Source organism: Hyla sarda, chromosome 10 (genome assembly GCF_029499605.1).
Source record: "Hyla sarda isolate aHylSar1 chromosome 10, aHylSar1.hap1, whole genome shotgun sequence".
NCBI classification, from domain to species: Eukaryota; Metazoa; Chordata; class Amphibia; order Anura; family Hylidae; genus Hyla; species Hyla sarda.
Window position 1 is genome coordinate 44966274 of NC_079198.1, and position 21999 is coordinate 44988272.

The 21999-nt window shown below is 45.9% G+C and overlaps 1 protein-coding gene across 4 annotated transcripts in view; it reads left to right on the forward strand.

Annotated features, from left to right (window-relative positions):
* Positions 1 to 21999, forward strand: part of NHERF4 (NHERF family PDZ scaffold protein 4) — an 818185-nt gene that overhangs the window by 720605 nt on the left and 75581 nt on the right. For 3 of the 4 annotated variants that reach the window (XM_056543464.1, XM_056543465.1, XM_056543467.1), the window contains one exon: positions 10834 to 11030. The exons of the other annotated variant lie outside the window; for it this stretch is intronic. In XM_056543464.1, coding sequence (XP_056399439.1) covers positions 10834 to 11030 — 197 coding nt within the window. The remainder of the gene's footprint in view (positions 1 to 10833; positions 11031 to 21999) is intronic. 4 annotated transcript variants of the gene reach the window in all.

The window sequence follows — 21999 nt, forward strand, 5'->3', positions numbered from 1 at the left end:
TTCAGTACTTATCAGCTGCTGTATACTACAGAGAAAGTTGTGAAGTTCCTTTCAATCTGACCCCAGCGCTTTTTGCTGACACCTCTGACTTTGCCAAGAACTGTCCAGAGTAGAAGAAAATACCCATAGAAAATCTCTCCTGCTCTGTACAGTTCCTGACACGAACAGAGGTGTTAGCAGGGAGCACTGTGGTCTGACTGGAAAGAACTTCACAACTTCCTCTAGAATATACAGCTGCTGATAAGTACTGGGAGGATTAAGATTTTTTAATAGAAGAAATTTACAAATCAGTATAACTGTCTGGCATCAGTTTATTTGAAAACATTTTGTTTCCCACTGGAGTACCCCTTTAACCCCTTAACGACCATGGACATAAATGTACGTCCTGGTTTGGCGGTACTCCGCACACCAGGATGTACAGTTAGGTCCTGTGCATGATCGCTAGCAACAGAGCGGTGCTTGCGTCATATAAGGCAGGTGCAGGCTGCTATCAACAGCCGGGTACCCGCCGATAATGGCCGACATCCATCCCTCACATGCCGTGATCTGTACAGATCATGGCATCTGCGGCAATGCGCATGATAAAATAGATGATCCATTCATCCATAATGGTGGACGGAGGTCCCCTCACCTCACCTCCGTTTCCCGGCATCTCCTGCTCTGGTCTGAGATCGTGCACACCAGAGCAGGAGATAGCCGATAATACTGATCAGTGCTATGTCCTATGCATAGCAATGAACAGTATTAGCAATCAAATGATTGCTATAGATGATCCCCTATGGGGACATGAAAAGTGTTTAAAAAAAAGTGAAAAATCCCCTCCCACAAAAAAAATGAAAATTGTCAGTTTTTCCCATTTTACCCCCAAAAAGCGTAAAACATTTATATTTTTATAAACATATTCCGCATGCATAAATGTCCGAACTATCAAAATATAATGTTAATGATCGAGTACAGTGGACAGCGTAAACGTAAAAAATAAAAAAATGACCAAAAATGCAGCTTTTTTGTCACATTTTATTAAAAAAATTATAAAAAATGCTATCAAAGTTTTATATATGCAATTGTAGCATCAATAAAAAGTACAGATGACGGCGAAAAAAATTAGCCCTCATACCGCCCTATAAACGGAAAAATTAAAAAGTTATAGGTGGTCAAAATAGGGTGATTTTAGATTACTGATTTTGTACAAAAAGTTTTAGATCTTTTTTAAGGGTACAAAAAAATAAAAGTATCTAGCCATGGTCATTTTAATGTATTGACTAGAGATGAGCAAACTTTTCAAAAATTAAATTTGGCCGAATTTTCACGAAAAGTTTGTTACGATCCGAATTTTTTCGCAGCAAATCTATATTAAAAAAGGTTATTTCTAGCATACATACAGCCTCTATAGGGGTATAGAACACTTTGCTGTGTTCTAAAACGCATATGGAGTGTGCTGGGTTAGTGAAATAATACTGTTATTCAGAATAACATGCAGATTACCGGCATCGCTTTTAGAATCACTGCCGCACAGCAGCACAATTACAGAGCCTGGTGGTGGCATCAGTGTCAGGAGACCATATAGCGACTGAATGACAGCATGGTGGTGTTGGCAGCATGAGGAGACCATTTAGTGGCTGAATGGCACAGCGTGGAGGTGTTGGCAGCATGAGGAGACCATGTAGTGGCTGAATGACACAGCATGGAGGTGTTGGCAGCATGAGGAGAAAATATAGTGGATGAATGGCACAGCCCGGAGTTGCCAGCAGCATGAGTAGGCACTAGGCCTTCACAATCCCTAAGATTAAAAGATGAATTAAGAAATTTAAACCGAAGATTTTGGATGGCGGGTGCTACCTATGAGAAAATTTGAAATTCCCAGACCCAGGCCCAACAGCGGCATCAGTAACCCATATATTGCCTGAATGACAAAGCCTGGAGCTGGCTGATGCACGAGTACACACCAGGGCTTCACAATCCCCCCCCAAAAACACCACAATTTTACAAATTTTGGATAGTGGGTGCTACCTATGACAAAATTTTTAATTACCAGACCTAGGCCCCACAGCAGCATCAGTAACCCATATATTGCCTGAATGACACAGCCTGGAGTTGGCTGATTCACGAGTACAGAGCAGGGCTTCACAATTCCCCCCAAAAAACCCACAATTTTAGAAATTTTTGAAAAAGATTTTGGATAGCGGGTGCAACCCATGAGAAAATTTGAAATTCCCAGACCCATGCCCAGCAGCGCCATAATTTTTTTATTTGAAATTTAAAACAACCTTTGCGTGTCCCGGACCCCAGCATGTGGGTATGAAGGATCAAATCCAACAAGCCCCCACAGGGCTCATGTGGCCGTGAGATATAGGCGAAACGTCTCCATTGCCCCGACCGGCCATTGTTTCCAAGACTTCTCGCCAAGGCAAACCATATGAAGAACAGTGTGACACCGCCGTGACCTGCACACATGGTATGCTGAAGGGCCACTGAGACTTGTCCGGGCAGTGGAGGCTTAAGACACAGTGGAGGATGTGGAGGTGGAGTAGCACACTGTCGCAGGGCCAACGGGCTGACAGAGTGTAGCAGGAAGCAGCATTGAGTGCACACCAGGGCTTCAGAATCCCAAAGAAAAAACAACCATTTTTAAAATAATTTTAAGAATATTTACGACAGTGGGTGCTACCTATATGTTGCCTGAATGACACAGCCTGGAGTTGGCTGATGCATGAGTACACACTAGGGCTTCACAATCCCTCCAAAAAAACACAACAATTGTAGAAATTTATGAAGAAGACTTATGGATAGCGGGTGCTACCTATGAGAAAATTTGAAATTCCCAGACCCAGGCCCAGCAGCGCCATCAGTAAACCATATATTGCCTGAATGACACAGGCTGGAGTTGGCTGATGTATGAGTATGAACCAAAGCTTCACAATCCCTAATAAAAAAGACAAACATTTTTGACGGAGAATGTTAACGAAAATTTAGGACAGCGAGTGCTCTCTATATATTACCAGAATGACGCAGCCTGGAGTTGGCTGCAGCATGAGGAGACCATTGAAATGTGTGATTTTTTTATTTGAAATTTAAATAAAAATTTGTGTCCCGGACCCCGCCGTGTGGGTACAAAGGACCTAGTCTCACAAGCACCCACAGGGCTCATGTGGCCATAAGATGTAGGCGCAACGTCTCCATAGCCCTGACCGGCCATTTTTGGTTTTTGAACAAGCGCATATCCAAGAGTCCAGAAGACTCTATAATGCAGGACGGTGGACCACCAAAAGACATTCTTCTATAAAATAATTTTTTATGAAATAAAGAAGCAGAGTACATCCCTCTGCGTATTTTTTGAAAATGTTACTAAAAAAATCACACGCAACAATCGTTCAATGGTGTAATGGTTATTATTGTGGAAAATTCAAGTTTATTACTGTGATAATTATCAGAAAATTTGAAAAAAACACTACCCAAGAGTGTTTAATAACCCCATACATTGCACCATAAATGTTGAAATTTAAATTAAGCATGTATGTATGTTTTTCAAAAATCCTAAAATTAAAGGCCCAAGCCCAGAAGCATCATGAAGTCAAGTAGTTCCTGAAAGACACAGGAGCAGTCAGGAGTAGGCATCAGCAGTACCCAAGAGGCTTTAATAACCCCTTACATTTCACGATCACTCGCGAGATCGAGCAATAACAGGTGTGTTATGCCCTCAGATGTCCGGGGCTGCACGCGCGCTACACTGAACGGACCAGCGTGTGTCTATCTTTCACCGACAGATGCGGGTAACCCGCTGAACCCCGTTCGCGATAGGGATCAGGGATTGCAATTATTTGCCAGGAAAGAAGAATCACAACTAAGCGCCGGTCATAAGCTCTGGTTCATTATGTCCCTGGCCTTTGTACACACTGCATGTCTCTACTACCGATTGGATGGTTTAGTGAGGTCCTCGGATCGGCCCCGGCGGGGTAGGAGAAGGCCCTAGCAGAGCGCCGAGAATTTAAAGATCATTGTTGAAATTTGCATTAAGCACGTATTGGCTACTGCTAAACTTCCAAAAATGTAAGGCCCAAGGCCTGAGGCATCAGGTAGGCAATTATTTCCTGGAAGACACAGAATGAGTAAGGAGCAGTCATTCGCGGTACCCAAGAGGGTTTCATAACCAACCCCTTACATTTAAAGATCAATGTTTAAATTTACATTAAGCATGTATTTAGCTACTGATAAACATCCAAAAATTGAAGGCCCAAGGCCTGAGGGCAGGGAGGCAAGTAGTTCCTGAAAGACACAGAATGAGTATGGAGCAGGCATTCGCAGTACCCAAGAGGGTTTCATAACCAACCCCTTACATTTAAAGATCAATGTTGACATTTGCATTAAGCATATATTTAGCTACTGCTAAACATCCAAAAATTAAAGGCCAAAGGCCAGAAGCATCAGTGAGGCAAGTAGTTCCTGAAAGAAACAGGATGAGCCAGGAGCAGGCAATCGCAGTACCAAAGAGGGTTTCATAACCCTAATTGATAACCCAAGAGGTTTTCATAACCAACCATAATTGGGAAATGTTGGTGTAGCAGCATGGTCAATCTACTCTGAGGCATCTGGTATTGGTGGCTGGAAATCCTGTCTGATCCATCCCTGATTCATCTTGAAAAACGTCAGTCTCTCCACATTTTTGGTGGATAGACGAGTTCGCCTTGGGGTGACTATGGCCCCGGCCACACTAAACACCCACTCTGATGGCACACTAAAGGCCGGGCAGGACAGCTTTTCCAGGGCAAACTCTGCTAGTTGTGGCCATAAATCTAGTTTGACTGCCCAGAAGTAAAAAAGGCCCCCATTTTGGGACGGTAGCGAGGGTCTAATAAGGTGGAGAGCCGGGGGTCACTACGCAAGCAACTGAGCATGCATCGTGCCATTTGCGCCATTGACTCAGAGGGACTACCTGCCTCCATCTCCACTGCATACTGCCACGGTGTGTCTGGGTCCTCTGTCTCTACTTCCTCATAACCCTCCAGCTCCTTTGGCTGCTCATGTCCCTCCTTTCCTGTCCGAAGACTAGAAACACCGGCCATCTCATCCAACCTAAACTGTGCTACGCTCTGCCCTCATCATCCTCCTCCTCCAGTTCACCCCCACAGGGCTCATGTAGCCTTGAGATGTAGGCGCAATGTCTCCATTGCCGTGACCAGCCATGGTTTCAATCATTTGTTGTAGGAAATGTAGGAGTGGAATTACGTCATTCATGGCATAATCCAGGCGACTCAAAAATAATGTGGCTTCCTCAAAGGGCCTCAGCAAATGGCAGGTGTCACGTATAAGCTGCCACTGGTTCACATTGAAGTTACACAGGGGAGTACTCCTATCTGCTTGGATCATCAAGAAATCGGTGATGGCTTTTCTTTGCTCGTATAGTCTGTCCAACATATGGAGGGTGGAATTCCAACGTGTGGCAATGTCACACATAAGACTATGTGGTGGGATACCGTTTTGACGCTGCAGCTCAAGGAAGGTGTGCTTGGTGGTGTACGAGTGGCTGAAGCGCATGCACAGTTTCCTTGCCATTTTCGGGATGTTTTGCAAATGGGGTGAAGACTTGAGGAAGTGCTTGACAACCAGATTCAACACGTGTGCCATGCAGGGCGCATGTTTCACACTTCCTTGTCGCAGCGCAGACACTATGTTCTTCCAGTTGTCGGTCACCATGGTTCCCATTTCCAGATTTCGTGGAGTAAGCCATACTCGGATTTCTTTACGAATGAACTTTAGCAGTTCCTCCCCTGTGTGACTCCGTTCGCCAAGGCAAACCATGTGAAGAACAGCTTGACACCGCCGTGCCCTACACACATGGTACGATGAAGGGCCACGAGATTTGAACGTGCAGTGGAGGCCGAGGACACGGTGGAGGATGAGGAGGCGGCGTCGCACACTGTAACAGGACCAACTGCCTGGGATCGAGAGCGTGGAGGAGTAAGCAGTGTGACCTGTCCAAGTTGCTGTTGTGGCTGTGCAGGAACCACATTTACCCAGTGAGCCGTAAAAGACAATTATTGTCCCTGCCCGTAGTTACAGCTCCACACGTCGGCGCTGCCGTGCACTTTTGAACACACCGAAAGGCTCAACAACTGGCCCACCTTCTCTTGTACAAACTTATGCAGGGCTGGTACTCCCTTCTTCGCAAAGAAATGACGGCTTGGGACTCTCCACCTCGGCTCGGCACAAGCCATCAATTCTCTGAAAGGTGCAGAGTCCACCACTTGAAAAGGGAGGGACTGCAACACCAGCAACTTGGACAGGAGCACATTCAACTTCTGCGCCGTTGGATGAGTGGGCGCATACTGTTGTCTCTTGGACATGGCTTCCCCGATGGATTGTTGGCGGAATGGCTGACTAAAAGCAGGAGAAGCAGGAGCGACAGAAGGAGGGTTTGACACACAGCTCCCTTCGGCTGAGGGGGTGGAACCTTGGCTGGATGAAGGAGGGAGTGGATGGCCACTAGGTGATGCAGCAGACTGGACCACTACATTGGTGCCACGGTTCTCCCAGGCCGCTTTATGGTGGCAAAGCATGTGTTGACGCAGGGCCGTGGTGCCGACATTGGGACCGTGGCCACGCTTCACCTTCTGCCGACAGATCTTGCATGTGGCTACGTGAACCTCCTCCGGATGCCTTATGAAAAACTTCCACACAGCCGAGTAGCTGATTTTCTCACCCGCAGTCCGCACTAATTGACTGCAACTGTTCCACTAGCTACCAGGAAAGGTAGGCTGCCGCGAAGCAGGTGGTCTCCCCGGGCACATTTGGCTCCTGAATTTCCACTCCTGCCACCACGCTGACTGCCAACCGTGCTACTGCCTTGCTGCCTCAAGGGCAACCTGCAACTCTCTTCTCCTGATGATGAGGAAGCCCCTTCTGCACCCGACTCCCAATTGCGATCGGCTTCATCATCATCAACAGTTGTGTGCACATCACTGATGTCCTCCTCAGGTTCCCCAACAGTGTCTGCTTCAGGACCCTGAACACTTGCAACACCGCCTCCCACGTCACTCTCCGCATCACTACTTGGCCACCTAGCGGAGCAAGCGGCGCATGTCTCCTCCCCTTCTTGGCTATCCAGTAGCTGCTGACTGTCCTCTATTAGATGGTCCTCAGTAAATAGTGGAGATGAACCCACAGCATAAGATAGGGAGGGAACAGCATAGGACAAAGGTAATGGGAGGACAGGGACTGCTCCGGGGCCATGCCAACTGAGGGTTGTGTCTGAGGAACCCACCGACTGTTGACTGGGGGTGTCAGATGTCACTTGTGATTATGTGGATCAGCGTGTTAACCAATCGACAACGGCAGATGGGTTGCTGGTGGAGACACGACCGCTGGCTGATAACGGGAGCTCAGGCCTCTAGCTGCGACTCCTGCTGCCACTCGCCCCAAGTCTGCTGCCAACTCTGCCTGAAGTATTTAGGCCTCTGCCACTCCTCTGTGCTTGCCCTGGCACTTCTCTGCCTGACATACTTAGTGCATTTATGAGGGTATTACAGTATTTGTCTAGAACAGCAGCAGGTGATCACTTACGACTTTCCTTTCACAGTATGTAGGCCCTTGACAGATTAACAGGTACTAGATGGTACAATACTTGGATGTACCTATGCGGTTTGCACTGATGAGGGCAGTAATATGCCTAACTATTAGCAGAAAAAGCTCTGTATTTTTGTAAAACACCAGTCGGTGGATACTATTGTTTGGACTTTGACGGTATGGAGCACCTTGACAGCTTAACAGGTACTAAATGGTACAATATTTGGATGTACCTATGCGGTATGCACTGATGAGGGCAGTTATATATGCGTGACTATGCAGAAAAAACTATTAAAAAAAAAAAACAGCCGGTAAATAGTATTGTTTGGACTTGCACAGTATGTAGCCAGCCCCTTGACAGATTATCAGGTACAAAATGGTACAGATGCATTCCAGTCCACTGAACAATCACGTATTTCTGAACAGCAGCAGGACCCAACAGTGCAGCACCACAAAAACAAAAAAATCCAGGGATTAAACCCTAAATTGCAATTCTGAGCAGCAGAAGATTTGTGAAGCAAAAAATAATAAACTCAATTGGGCTGAAAAATGCTTCAGAAAGTTAAGGCAGCTTGGAGATCTGTATGAGGCAGCTGGCAGCTATCTGCCCCTCTCTGCTGCAATGCTCAATAACTAGTGTTGAGTGGCATAGGCCATATTTGAATTTGCGATATTTTGCCAATATTTGGACGAATATTTGTCATATATTCGCTAAATTCGCATATTCGCGTAAATTATATGCAAAAATTAGCATATGTGAAAATTAGCATATACGTAAATTAGCATATGCAAAAATTAGCATAAGCAAAAATTCGCATATGTGAAAATTCGCATATTCTAATTTTCACATATGCGAAAATTCGTACTCCAATCTCACACAGTAGTATTAGAGCCTTCTGTACACCACACAAGCTGGAAGCAGAGAGGGATGATCACTGTGATGTGTACTGTGAAAAAAAAAAAAAAAAATTTGTAATTGCGAATATATAGTGCTATATTCGTGAATATTTGCGAATTCGCGAATATGCGATATTCGCGAATAAAATTCGCATTGCGAATATTCGCGAGCGACACTATCAATAATGTCAATAGGAGGTTTAGCTATCAATGATCCTTCTCAGTGTAACAGCAAAGCACTCTGCCTTTCCCTATTGCTGATGTGACTAGCAGTTGCAGTGTAACGCTGTGGTATGAGCTATTCACACACACGCAGTCCGGTCCTCTCCATCTGAGTGCATAGGTGAAATGAAGAGAGGCAAGATGGCCGCCAATTATATAGGGGTCAGTGAACACTGATAGGCTGCATCTCACATGTGATTCAGGGTCAGCCTGCCTACCTTCATTCCCGTCGCTGTTTCCCGCCCTCCCATAATCCCCTGCCCCATGTACTCACCTGTGGATCCGCCATTTTAGGTCTCCATTAGCCTGGAACTCTGTAAAATGGAGTTTAATGAAGCGATTCGCGCGATAGAATCACGGCGATATTCGTATTCGTTGTGAATCAAATTTTTCATGAAATTTGTAACGAATTCGGGTTCGTCAACTTCGATTCGCTCATCTCTAGTATTGACCCACAGAATAAATAACACGTCATTTTTACCGTAAATTGTACAGTGTGAAAACAAAACCCTCCAAAATGTGCAAAATTGCGGTTTTCATTTAAATTTCCTCCCTAAAAAATTTTTTTTTTTGGGTTCGCCGTACATTTTATGGTAAAATGAGAGGTTTTATTGCAAAGTACAATTGGTCACGCAAAAAAACAAGCCCTTATATGGGTCTGTAGATGGAAATATAAAAGAGTTATGGATTTTAGAAGGCAAGGAGGAAAAAACGAAAATGCAAAAATAAAATTGGCCTGGTCCTTAACCCCTTAAGGACTCAGGGTTTTTCAGTTTTTCCTCCTTACCTTTTAAAAATCATAACCCTTTCAATTTTCCACCTAAAAATGCATATTATGGCTTATTTTTTGCTTCACCAATTCTACTTTCCAGTGACATTAGTCATTTTACCCCAAAATTCACGGCGAAACGGAGAAAAAAATCATTGTGCAACAAAATCGAACCCCCCCCATTTTGTAAATTTTTGGGGCTTCCGTTTCTACGCAGTGCATATTTCAGTAAAAATGACACCTTATCATTATTCTGTAGGTCCATATGGTTAAAATGATACCCTACTTATATAGGTTTGATTTTGTAGTACTTCTGGAAAAAATCATAACTACATGCAGGAAAATGTATACGTTTAAAAATGTCATTTTCTGACCCCTATAATTTTTTTTATTTTTCCACGTACAGGGCGGTATGAGGGCTAATGTTTTGCGCCATGATCTGAAGTTTTTAACGTTATAATTTTTGTTTTGATCGGACTTTTTGATCACTTTTTATTCATTTTTTAATGGTATAAAAAGTGACCAAAATACGCTTCTTTGGACTTTTGAATTTTTTTGCACGTGCGCCATTGACCGTGCGGTTTAATTAATGATATATTTTTATAGTTCGGACATTTACGCACGCGGCGATACCACATATGTTTATTTATTTTTTATTTACACTGTTTTATTTTTTTTATGGGAAAAGGGGGGGGGGTGATTCAAACTTTTTTAGGGAAGGGCTTAAATGACCTTTATTAACACTTTTTTTTTACTTTTTTTGCAGTGTTATAGGTCCCATAGGGACCTATAACACTGCATACACTGATCTCCTATGCTGATCACTGGCGTGTATTAACACGCCTGTGATCAGTGTTATCGGAGCTTGACTGCTCCTGCCTGGATCTCAGGCACAGAGCAGTCATTCGTCGATCGGACACCGAGGAGGCAGGTAAGGGCCCTCCCGGTTTCCTGTAAGCAGTTCGGGATGCCGCGATTTCACCACGGCGGTCCCGAACAGCCCGACTGACTAGCCGGGATACTTTCACTTTCGCTTTTGAAGCAGCGGTCAGCGTTGACCGCCGCTTCTAAAGGGTTAATACCGCACATTGCCGCGATCGGCGATGTGTGGTATTAGCCGCGGGTCCCGGCCGTTGATGAGCGCCGGGACAGACGCGGTGTGATGCGGGGTCGCTTCATATCGCGGGAGCTGGCCCAGGACGTAAATATATGTCCTGCGACGTTGAGGGGTTAAGATGAAAATGGGCTTGGTCCTTAAGGGGTTAAGGAAAGCTGACAGATCCTATTTTAACATTAATGATCAAGGTAGAAGTCCTACAATAAGTAATCTCTCTAGCGTTTATGAGAACCAAGTTTTATTCTTGTTATTTCTTGTTCTAAAACAGGCCAATTTCTGCGTGAGCTGGACCCAGGACTTCCAGCAGAAGTTGCCGGTATGCGTGAAGGAGATTGTTTATTAGGAGTGAACGGACAGAGTGTGGAGGGATTGGAACATGAGGACATTGTCAGTCTCATTCTGGAAAGTGGAAATCAAGTAACTCTACTTGTCATTAGCAATGAGGGAGACAGATTTTACAGAGAGGTAATCAATTGGTATTTTGTTTTAAGAAAAGGGATGTACATACAAAAAAATTGTATATACTGTGGTAATTTTAAAGGGGTTATCCAGGGAAAATCTTAATATATATATATATATATATAAGGTTGTTCTTTTATGTCTAAGTCCTGTCTGATTACACCTGTCTCGGGAAACGCCCAGTTTAGAAGCAAATCCCCATAGCAAACCTCTTCTAAACTGGGTGTTTCCCAAGACAGGTGTCACCAGAGAGCACTTGGACAGAAAAGAACAACCTTAACTTCAGAAGCTCATAAGTACTGAAAGGATTAAGATTTTTTTAATAGAAGTAATTTACAAATCTGTTTAACTTTCTGGAGCCAGTTGATATATATAAAAAAGTTTTTTCCTGGATTACCCCTTTAAGTCTTAAAGCCATGACAGCACCTCCTGAGAGAGGGACTCCGCCCCTAGGGATAGGAAACCTCAGGATAAAAAGAAGAACCCTCCTCAGCCTCAGTGAGTTTCAGAGACCAGAAGAGCCTTCTTAATTAGCAAGCATAACACAACATTATTGAAGAAGAGGCAAAGAAAGTGGACCCCCACCACATGAGGAAATAACACCTGAAAATAAAGGGTGGGAATGCCCTGGTGCTGTCATGACTCGGGGAAACAGAATTACCGGTGAGTAATTACCGGCTTTCCCATGACAGCACCTCCTGAGAGAATATCAGAGAAAAACTAATTAGGGTGGGATTACTTACTGCCAGACCTTGCGACCAAAAGAAAGGGAAGAAGAACTCCCAATGTTCACCCGATAGTGACGAAAAAAAGTATGAGGGGAAGACCAGGTAGCTGCCCTGCAGATCTGATCTATAGAAGCACCCCTTTTTTCTGCCCAAGAGGCAGCTACGGCTCGGGTTCAGTGAGCTCTGAGACCAACTGGGGCAGGTAAACCTGATACTGAACAGGCTAAACTAATAGCTTGTCTAATCCATCTAGACAGGGAGTTACTACTAGCTTGTGTGCCCTTGTTTTTTCCTGCAAACTGAATAAAAAGAGAATTACACTTCCTGAAATCCTTAGTCCTATCTAGATATTTAAGAACATACCTTCTAACGTCTAAAGCACTAAAATACCTTTCCCTGTCAGAGGGTTTAGAACAAAATGTCTGAAGAACAATTTCCTGAGCTACATGGAAAGCGGACACTACTTTAGGATGATAAGCAGGATCAGGGAGAAACACTATGTTATCTTCTAGGATCTTTGTATAGGGTTCTCTCCTAGCGGTGGTAACTGCTACTAAAAGTACAGTTTTTAGGACTAAGTTTTTTAGAGCAATGCCATCTAGAGGTTCAAAGGGATCTGACAGAAAAACATTTAACACCAAAAAAAGATCCCACAATGGGACTTTCGAGACCCTAGCAATAGACAGCCTTTTGAGTGCCTTGAAAAATCTTATTACCCAAGGGTGGTCCGCAACTTTTGTGTTATACAAGGCTCCTAGGGCCGACACTTGAACCTTAAAAGTGGCAACCTTTAAACCCTTATCTAGACCTGATTGTTAAAATCTAAAACGTTAGTAATATCTGGGACAGAATTTGCTGAAAAAGGTTCGTTAAGAAAATTCAAAAAAGGCTTCCAAACTCTGAAATATAGCTTATTAGTTATTTACTTTCTGATGGCTTGTAAGGTGTTTATCTCAGCATCTGAGATACCTTTTGCCCCTGAGGATCATCCTCTCAAATGCCATGCCATCAGGTGGAGACTTCTCACATGTGGATGAAACACTGGACCCTGGGTTAGATGGTCCGGCAGTTCTGGAAGAACCCAGGGATCCCATAGAGATAACTCTCTGAGATACGAAAACCAGGCTCTCAGCATGGCCAAAAGGGGGCTAACAGGATCACACAGGATTTCTTAATTCTTATTTTCTTGATTACCCTGGGGAGCAATTGAAGTGGAGGGAATATGTAAACTAATTCCCATTTCCATTGTTGAGTCAGAGCGTCCAATGTCCGAGGCCTGTCCTTTGGGTTCAAGGACCAAATTTCCGTACTTGTCTGTTGATTCTTGTGGCAAATAGATCTATCTCGGGCCACTCCAAAAGATAGCATATATTTTTTTTAATTTTCGGGTTTAACTTCCATTCGCCTTGATGTAGCTGCTGGCGACTTAGGTAGTCTGCTTTTGAATTTAGAGTTCCCTTTAAATGCACGGCAGTTAAAGAATGTAGATATTGCTCTGCAAAACAACATATTCTCTCTCTAATTTGCATAAGTGATTAGCTTCTTGTAGTCCCTTGTCGGTTTATGACCAATACTGTAGTGCTATTGTCTGAGAAAACTTTTATGTTTTCTTGATTTACGTAATGTTTTGCTCTTTATAGAGATTAGTGGACTACCAGAAGTTATTTTGCATTTGAGGAAAGGGAGGATTCTTGAGGATATCAGTGACCCTTAGGTCTCTGGTATGAGCCCCCCCATCCCCAAGGACTTGCCTCTGTGGTGCGAACTTTTGGACTTTCCAGGTCCCAATCCAGACCTATGCTTAGATCGCTTTCTACTAGCCACCAGAGAAGCAAATCCCTTATTTTGTGAGACAGAGGAAACGTTATGTCCAGGCTTTCTATTGTCCCATTCCAACAACTGAGTGAATTTTTCTGTAGGGACCTTGAGTGGAATTGTGCCCTGGGCACCACTTAAATTGCTGCCATGCTTAATAACTAGGAACAGAATACGCAAAGTCTTTTGATATGCAGCTATTGCTAGACGTATCACCCAACTACAGAAATGATTATATTTGTCAGGATCCGGATAGGTATGCAGCGAGGACACTGGTGGTGGATCCTCTGTGTCAGTGGGGTGATGATGTGGGCCATACCAGGGGAACGGAGTCCAAATGGATACTGGTTTTCACCAGAGCCCGCTGCAAAGCGGGATGGACTTGCAGCGGCAGGTAACCCCCAGGTCGCTCCACCTGATAGCGACTCAACCCCAGCTGACAGCTGAGACAGGCGCGGTACAGAAGGACAAGGCAAGAACAAGGTCGGACGTAGCAGAAGGTCAGGGCAGGCACCAAGGGTCGTAGTCAGGGGCAACAGCAGAAGGTCTGGAACACAGGCTTGGGAACACAGAAAACGCTTTCACTGGGCACTAGGCAACAAGATCCGGCGATGACAGGAAGGGGAAGTGTTTTTTTTTAAGGAGGAAGCAGGTGCAGACACTGATTGGGCCAGGCGCCAATCAATGGCGCACTGGCCCTTTAAATCTCAGAGAGCCGGCGCACGCACGCCCTAGGGACTGAGCAGACGGGACTGAGCAGACGGAGGATGGGGCAGGTGAGGAGATTGGGATGCGAGCCGCGGGCGGGCGCGTCCCGCTACGCGGGTCGCATCCCCGCCGGTGACAGTAGTGCAGCGCTCCCGGTCAGCGGATCTGACCGGGGCGCTGCACGGAGGTGAATGCCGCGAGCGCTCCGGGGAGGAGCAGGGACCCGGAGCGCTCGGCGTAACAGTACCCCCCCCCCTTTGGTCTCCCCCTCTTTTTGGAGCCTAGGAACCTGTGGATGAGCTCCTTGTCGAGGATATTATCCTCGGGTTCCCAAGACCTCTCTTCGGGGCCACAATTCCCCCAGTCTACGAGAATTTTTTTTTTACCTCTGACTACCTTGGAGGCGAGGATCTCCTTAACAGTGAAGACATCAGAGGAGCCAGAGACAGGAGCAGGAGCGGTGACTTTGGGGGAAAAGCGGTTAAGAACGAGAGGTTTGAGAAAGGAAACATGAAAGGAGTTAGGAATACGAAGAGAAGGAGGAAGATGAAGTTTGTAGGAGACAGGATTGATTTGACTCTTGATTTTAAATGGTCCAAGGTAATGTGGACCCAGCTTGTAGCTGGGAACGCGAAAGTGGATATACTTGGCAGAGAGCCACACTTTGTCCACAGGAGCAAAGACAGGAGGAGTTCTTCTCTTCTTATCCGCATGTCTCTTCATACGAGACGAGGCTAGTAGGAGCGACTTTTGAGTCTCCTTCCAGATAAGAGAGAAGTCCCGGGTAACTTCATCTACAGCAGGCAGTTCAGAAGAAGTGGGAATGGGGAGGGGGGCAGAGGGTGACGGCTGTACACCACAAAGAACGGGGATTTGGCGGAGGATTCCGAATTTTTGAAGTTGTTCGAGAATTCAGGGAGGAGACAAAATGTTGCAAATAGTCACCAAGAATCTGGTTGACTCTCTCTACTTTTCCATTGTATTGGGGGTGATAGGAGGACCAGAAATGTAATTAAATTTTTAATTGGTTACAGAGAGCTCTCCAAAATTTCGACACAAATTGAACGCATCTATCCAAGACGATATGCGTGGGAAGCCCGTGAAGGTGAAAAATATGCAGAAAAAATTGCTTCGCCAAATGTGGCGCAGAAAGAAGACCTGGAAGTGGAATGAAGTGTGCCATTTTGGAGAAACGATCAACGACCACCCAGATGACGGTGTTGCCATGGGATACAGGCAGATCCGTAATAAAATCCATGGCAATTTGGGACCATGGCTGCTCGGGGACGGGTAAAGGAAGGAGGAGTCCAGCATGCTTCGGGCGCAAACAGTACAGGCCCGAATGAAATCAGTGACGTCACCCTCTAGCGTAGGCCACCAATATAAACGATAAATAAGCTGGATGGACTTTTTCATGCCAGCATGGCCAGCAAGGTCAGAGGAATGTCCCCATTTGAGGATCTTGAGGCGTTGGAATGGAGGAACAAAAGTCTTTCCAGGAGTTTGTCCCAGAGAAGATGGAGCAGAGGAGACCAGGAGGTATGATATGCTGCAGAGTGACTTCAGATTCAGTGGCATCAGAGGAACGTGAAAGGGTGTCAGCGCTGACGTTTTTGTCTGCAGGACGAAAGTGAATCTTGAAGTTAAAGCGGGTAAAAAACAACGACCATCTAGCCTGGCGAGGATTCAGACGATGAGAAGACTGGAGGTATGAGAGATTCTTGTGATCAGTGTAAATGACAATGGGGTGTTTGGAACCCTCCAATAGATGCCTCCATTCTTCGAGTGCTAGCTTGATGGCTAGAAGTTCACGATCTCCAATGGAGTAATTTTTTTCTGCCGGAGAGAAAGTTTTAGAGAAGAAACCACAAGTAATGTTACGTCCGGAAGAGTTTTTTGGGAGAAGAACGGCTCCGGCTCCGACTGAGGAGGCGTCCACTTCCAGAAAGAAAGGTTTCGATGGGTCAGGTCTGGACAGCACTGGAGCAGAAGCAAAGGCAGTTTTGAGACGATTGAAGGCCTCATCTGCTTGTGGAGGCCATGACTTAGGGTTGGCATTCTTCCTGGTCAGGGCCACAATAGGGGCCACAATGGTGGAGAAATGGGGAATAAACTGTCGGTAGTAGTTGGCAAATCCCAGAAAGCGTTGGATAGCACGGAGTCCAGAAGGGCGTTGCCAATCTAAAACCGCTGACAGTTTGTCTAGGTCCATTTGAAGCCCTTGGCCAGAGACTAGGTAACCTAGGAAAGGAAGAGAATTGCATTCAAAGAGACATTTTTCCATTTTGGCATATAGGTGATTTTCACGAAGTCTCTGGAGCACTATACGGACATGACGGCGGTGTTCCTCCAGGGTAGAGGAGAAAATCAAGATGTCGTCCAGGTAAACCACAACACAGGTATATAATAAGTCCCGAAATATCTCATTAATGAAGTCCTGGAAGACTGCAGGGGCGTTGCAGAGCCCAAAGGGCATAACTAGATATTCGAAATGTCCGTCTCTGGTATTGAATGCGGTCTTCCACTCATCACCTTTCCTGATGCGAATAAGATTATATGCGCCTCTTAAGTCCAATTTAGTGAAAATATTGGCACCACGAAGACGGTCAAAGAGTTCAGAGATCAAAGGAAGGGGATAGCAGTTTTTCATGGTGATTTTATTTAAACCACGGTAGTCAATGCATGGCCATAAGGATCCGTCTTTTTTAGAGACAAAGAAGAACCCCGCTCCAGCAGGGGATGAGGACTTCCGAATGAAACCTCTCTTTAGGTTCTCCTGGATATAGTCGGACATGGCTTGAGTCTCTGGGGCAGACAGAGGGTAGATCCTGCCCCGGGGTGGAGTGGTACCAGGAAGGAGGTCAATGGAGCAGTCATAAGGCCTATGAGGTGGTAAGATCTCTGCTTATTTTTTGCAGAAAACATAGGCAAAGTCCTGGAAGGCCTTGGGAAGACCTGGTATAGGTGGAGCCACAGGGGTTTGACAAGTGGAAGCAGACGTGAGGCATTGTTTGAGACAAGATGGACCCCAACTTTTGATCTCCCCGGTGATCCAGTCAAGGGTAGGAGAATGACGTTGGAGCCATGGCAGACCGAGGAGGATTTCAGAGGTGCAGTTGGGTAGGACAAGAAATTCAATTTTTTCGTGATGCAGTCCAATGCTCATAAGCAGGGGTTCTGTGCGGTAACGCATAGTGCAGTCCAATTTTTCTCCGTTGACAGAAGAAATGTAGAGCGGCTTGACGAGACTGGTCACTGGGATGCTGAACCTATTAACAAAAGAGGCCAAAATAAAATTTCCTGCAGAACCAGAGTCTAAGAAGGCCACAGCAGAGAAAGAGGAGTTGGCGGAAGGAGAAATCCGTACAGGCACAGAGAGACGTGGAGAAGCAGAATTCACCCCTAGAGTCGTCTCACCTTTGTGAGGTAACGGAGTGCGTCTCTCCTGACGCGGAGGGTGGATAGGACAGTCTTTCAGGAAGTGTTCGGTACTAGCACAGTACAGGCATAGATTCTCGTTACGGCGGCGAGTCCTCTCTTGTAGGGTCAGGCGGGACCGATCCACTTGCATAGCCTCCTCGGCAGAAGGCACAGGAACAGATTGCAGTGGACTTTGGAAGAGAGGAGCCGGGGAGAGAAATCGCCTGGTGCGAACAATATCCTTTTCCTGTCGAAGCTCCTGGCGTCTTTCTGAGAAACGCATGTCGATGCGGGTGGCCAAATGGATACGTTTAGACAGGTTAGCAGGAATTTCTCGTGCGGCCAGTACATCTTTGATGTTGCTGGATAAGCCTTTCTTGAAGGTCGCGCAGAGGGCCTCATTGTTCCAGGATAGCTCTGAGGTGAGGGTACGAAACTGGATGGCGTATTCGCCTACGGAAGAACTCCCTTGGACTAGGTTCAGCAAAGCAGTCTCGGCAGAGGAGGCCCGGGCTGGCTCCTCGAAGACACTACGAACTTCAGCAAAGAAGGTCTGGATAGAGGCAGTGGCAGGATCATTGCGGTCCCAGAGCGGTGTGGCCCATGACAAGGCCTTTCCAGACAGGAGACTGGCCACGAAAGCCACCTTAGACCGTTCAGTGGGGAATTGGTCCGACATCATCTCCAAGTGTAGGGAACATTGAGACAGGAAACCACGGCACTGTTTAGAGTCCCCATCAAACTTGTCCGGTAGAGACAGGCGGAGGCTGGGAGCGGCCACTCGCTGCGGAGGAGGTGCAGGAGCTGGCGGAGGAGATGATTGCTGAAGCTGTGGCAGAAGTTGTTGCAGCATGACGGTCAGTTGGGTCAGCTGTTGTCCTTGTTGCGCGATCTGTTGAGATTGCTGGGCGACCACCGTGGTAAGGTCAGCGACACTAGGCAGCGTGACCTCAGCGGGATCCATGGCCGGATCTACTGTCAGGATCCGGATAGGTATGCAGCGAGGACACTGGTGGTGGATCCTCTGTGTCAGTGGGGTGATGACGTGGGTCGTACCAGGGGAACAGAGTCTAAGGGGTTACTGGTTTTCACCAGAGCCTGCCGCAAAGCGGGATGGACTTGCAGCGGCAGGTAACCCCCAGGTCGTTCCACCTGATAACGACTCAACCCCAGCTGACAGCTGAGACAGGCGCGGTACAGAAGGACAAGGCAAGAGCAAGGTCGGACGTAGCAGAAGGTCAGGGCAGGCACCAAGGGTCGTAGTCAGGGGCAACAGCAGAAGGTCTGGAACACAGGCTTGGGAACACAGAAAACGCTTTCACTGGGCACTAGGCAACAAGATCCGGCGAGGACAGGAAGGGGAAGTGGGTTTTTATAGGGAGGGAGCAGGTGCAGGTACTGATTGGGCCAGGCGCCAATCAATGGCGCACTGGCCCTTTAAATCTCAGAGAGCCGGCGCGCGCACGCCCTAGGGAGTGGGGCCGCGCGCGCCGGGACTGAGCAGACGGAGGACGGGGCAGGTGAGGAGATTGGGATGCGAGCCGTGGGCGGGCGTGTCCCACTACGCGGGTCGCATCCCCGCCGGTGACAGTAGTGCAGCGCTCCCGGTCAGTGGATCTGACCGGGGCGCTGCACGGAGGTGAACGCCACGAGTGCTTCCGGGAGGAGCAGGGACCCGAAGCACTCGGCGTAACAACATTTCAAGCTATTCACTGCGGTTGCTGCGTCTACCCATGCATATTATGTTATATGTTTTTCTCTGTTAAAAAATTTTTAATAAAAACTATTGAACGGAAATTAGTGCCATGAATAGACCCAACAATGACATCCCCTTCCTTATGGAAATTGACTGACAAGACATAACTTCCCTCACTGTGTTTTGGATTTTTGGGATTTTCTGGTGTGGAAGAAAAGACTTTTGTTGCTGGGAGTCTAGGATTACACCTAGAAAGACTTTCTTTCTCTCCGGAATAAGGGATGATTTCCCCCAATTCACAATCCAACCTAACTTTTTTAAGATGGCTATAGTGTGGTCTAAAAATTCTTTGGCCTGTTTTTCCGACTGCCCTACAAGGAAATTGTCTAAGTATGGGACGAATAAGCCTACCCCTTCTCGGATGTGTGCTTCCATTTTGTATATTATTTTGGTAAAAACCCTGGGAGCTACAGCTATACCAAAAGGCAAGGCCCTGAACTGGAGGTGAGTCAATCCTACGTCTAAATTTATGGCTATGCATAAATATTTTTGATGGTCTGAATGTATAGGGACGTGTATGTATGCATCTTTTAGGTCTATTGAGAACATGAAGCAGTCTTTTGTTAACAGATTTATTGTTGATTTTATTGTCTCCATTTTGAACTTTTTGTATACAAGGTATTGATTTAGAGGTTTTAAGTTATAATTGTACGTTAAGTATTGTTGGGCTTTTTTTTTTTTTTTTTTTTTACCAAAAAAAGGGTAGAATAAAAACCCAACCCTACTTTTTCCTGAGGTATGGGAACAAGAACCTGCTTTTCTAGAAGGGAAAGGACTTCTTTTTGAAGTGCCACTAACCCTGAAGGTCCCGAGTGACTTGAAGTCACTCTTAGGCAAGTCGGAGGGAGACCGAGAAACTCTAGGCGGGGATCTTCCTTTAAGGTATTTAACACCCAGGAGTTGTTTGATATTTTTTCCCATTCTGTCACAAAGCTTCTCAGCCTGCTCCCGACTCGCCCCAGACTGTCATTGCAGACTAGATTTTTGGAATTGGTGGAGGCTTGATTGAAGATATACCCTTTAGTTTTTTTGGGGGGAAAACGCCACCTCTGAGAATCCTCTGGCCTATGCCCTTGCCCCCTAGATCTCCTATTGGGGGAGTAACATCTGGATTCGTAAGAGGAAAAGGGAAAACATTTCTTCCTCTTCCCGGCCTTTTCTAAGATGTCAGCTAACATAGGCCCGAACAACAACTTTCCCTCACAAGGAAGGGCACAAAGTTTGTCATTTGAAGTAATATCACCAGGCCATAAGGCCCTGCGGGCCGAGTTAGACAGTGCGGCAGTTCTGGCAGATAACCTAAGAGCATCCTAAGATGCATCTGCCAGAAATGCTGCCGATTTTTAAATTAGAGGAATAGAATTCAGCAACTCTTCATGAGGGACCTGATTCTGAATGTCTGAAGATAACTGATCCAGCCAAAGAATCAAAGACCTGGTGACCCAAGAAGCCGCCACACTAGGCTTGAAAGAGGCTGTTGCGGTCTCCCAGGTTCTACGCAAAAAAGTCTCTGATTTCTTGTCCATAGGGTCACGTAGAACTCCCAAGTCTTCCAAAGGCAAGGCACCATTCCTGAAGACCTTAGAAATGGCATACGTCTATTTTTTGGTACTTTCTCCCATTCGGTTAACTCCGTGTTAACAAATGGATATTTCCTTTTTAAGGCCCTGGGAAGTAAAACCTTTTTATCAGGATTTTCACATTCCTTTTTAATTAAGCCAGATAAAAATCTATGGATGGGAAAGGCTCTACGTTTTCTCAGCTCTAATCCTTCAAACATGATGTCTTGAATTGATTTTTCTTCTCTATGGTCTCTAGGGTCCTCAATATTCATGGCTAACCGAACATTTTTAATCAGATTATCAATATCTTAGAATTGGAAAAAAGCTCTTCCTGAAGTGGTATACTCGACTGAAGATAAATCCTCATCAGATTCAGCTGTTTCTACAGCAATTCCTTCCTCCTCTGACCCCTTCAGCTGCACAACTGTGGTTACAGGGGTGTCAGGAGTAGGAGCCGAAGTAGGAGCAGGAGCATGAGCAGAATTAAAAAAATGTTTCACAGAATTCTGTATATCAAACCTAATTAAATCTTGCATGGAAGATAATAATAAAGGTACTTCAGCTGAAAAAACTTTTGCTACACATGAGGGGCCATCTTTTCATAACCCTTCGGTAACTTAGATCTACATGTGTTACAATTTTCAAGATGTTTGGTTTTCTAGGTACACCTCCCTAAAAAATTTAATAAACCAAACCATATATTACAAAAAAGATCCCAGAAATGAAATTGATACACTCACTCAGGAACGCTGGCTACCGAGAATGCAGTCTTTGCGGGGGATTCAGCAGGATCATTTCTGGGGTCCTCCTTGGAGCTCATGCTGGCAGTAGCTGGCTGGCATCCACTACAGAGGATGCAATCTTGTGCTGCTGCGGTCTAAATACTATCAGACCGCATTTCAAAACTCCGGCATCTGATGTCACTTCCGGGTCGCTCCTCCGAATCATTCAATGCATTTTTGGAGAATAATAACATTGATGGTTAC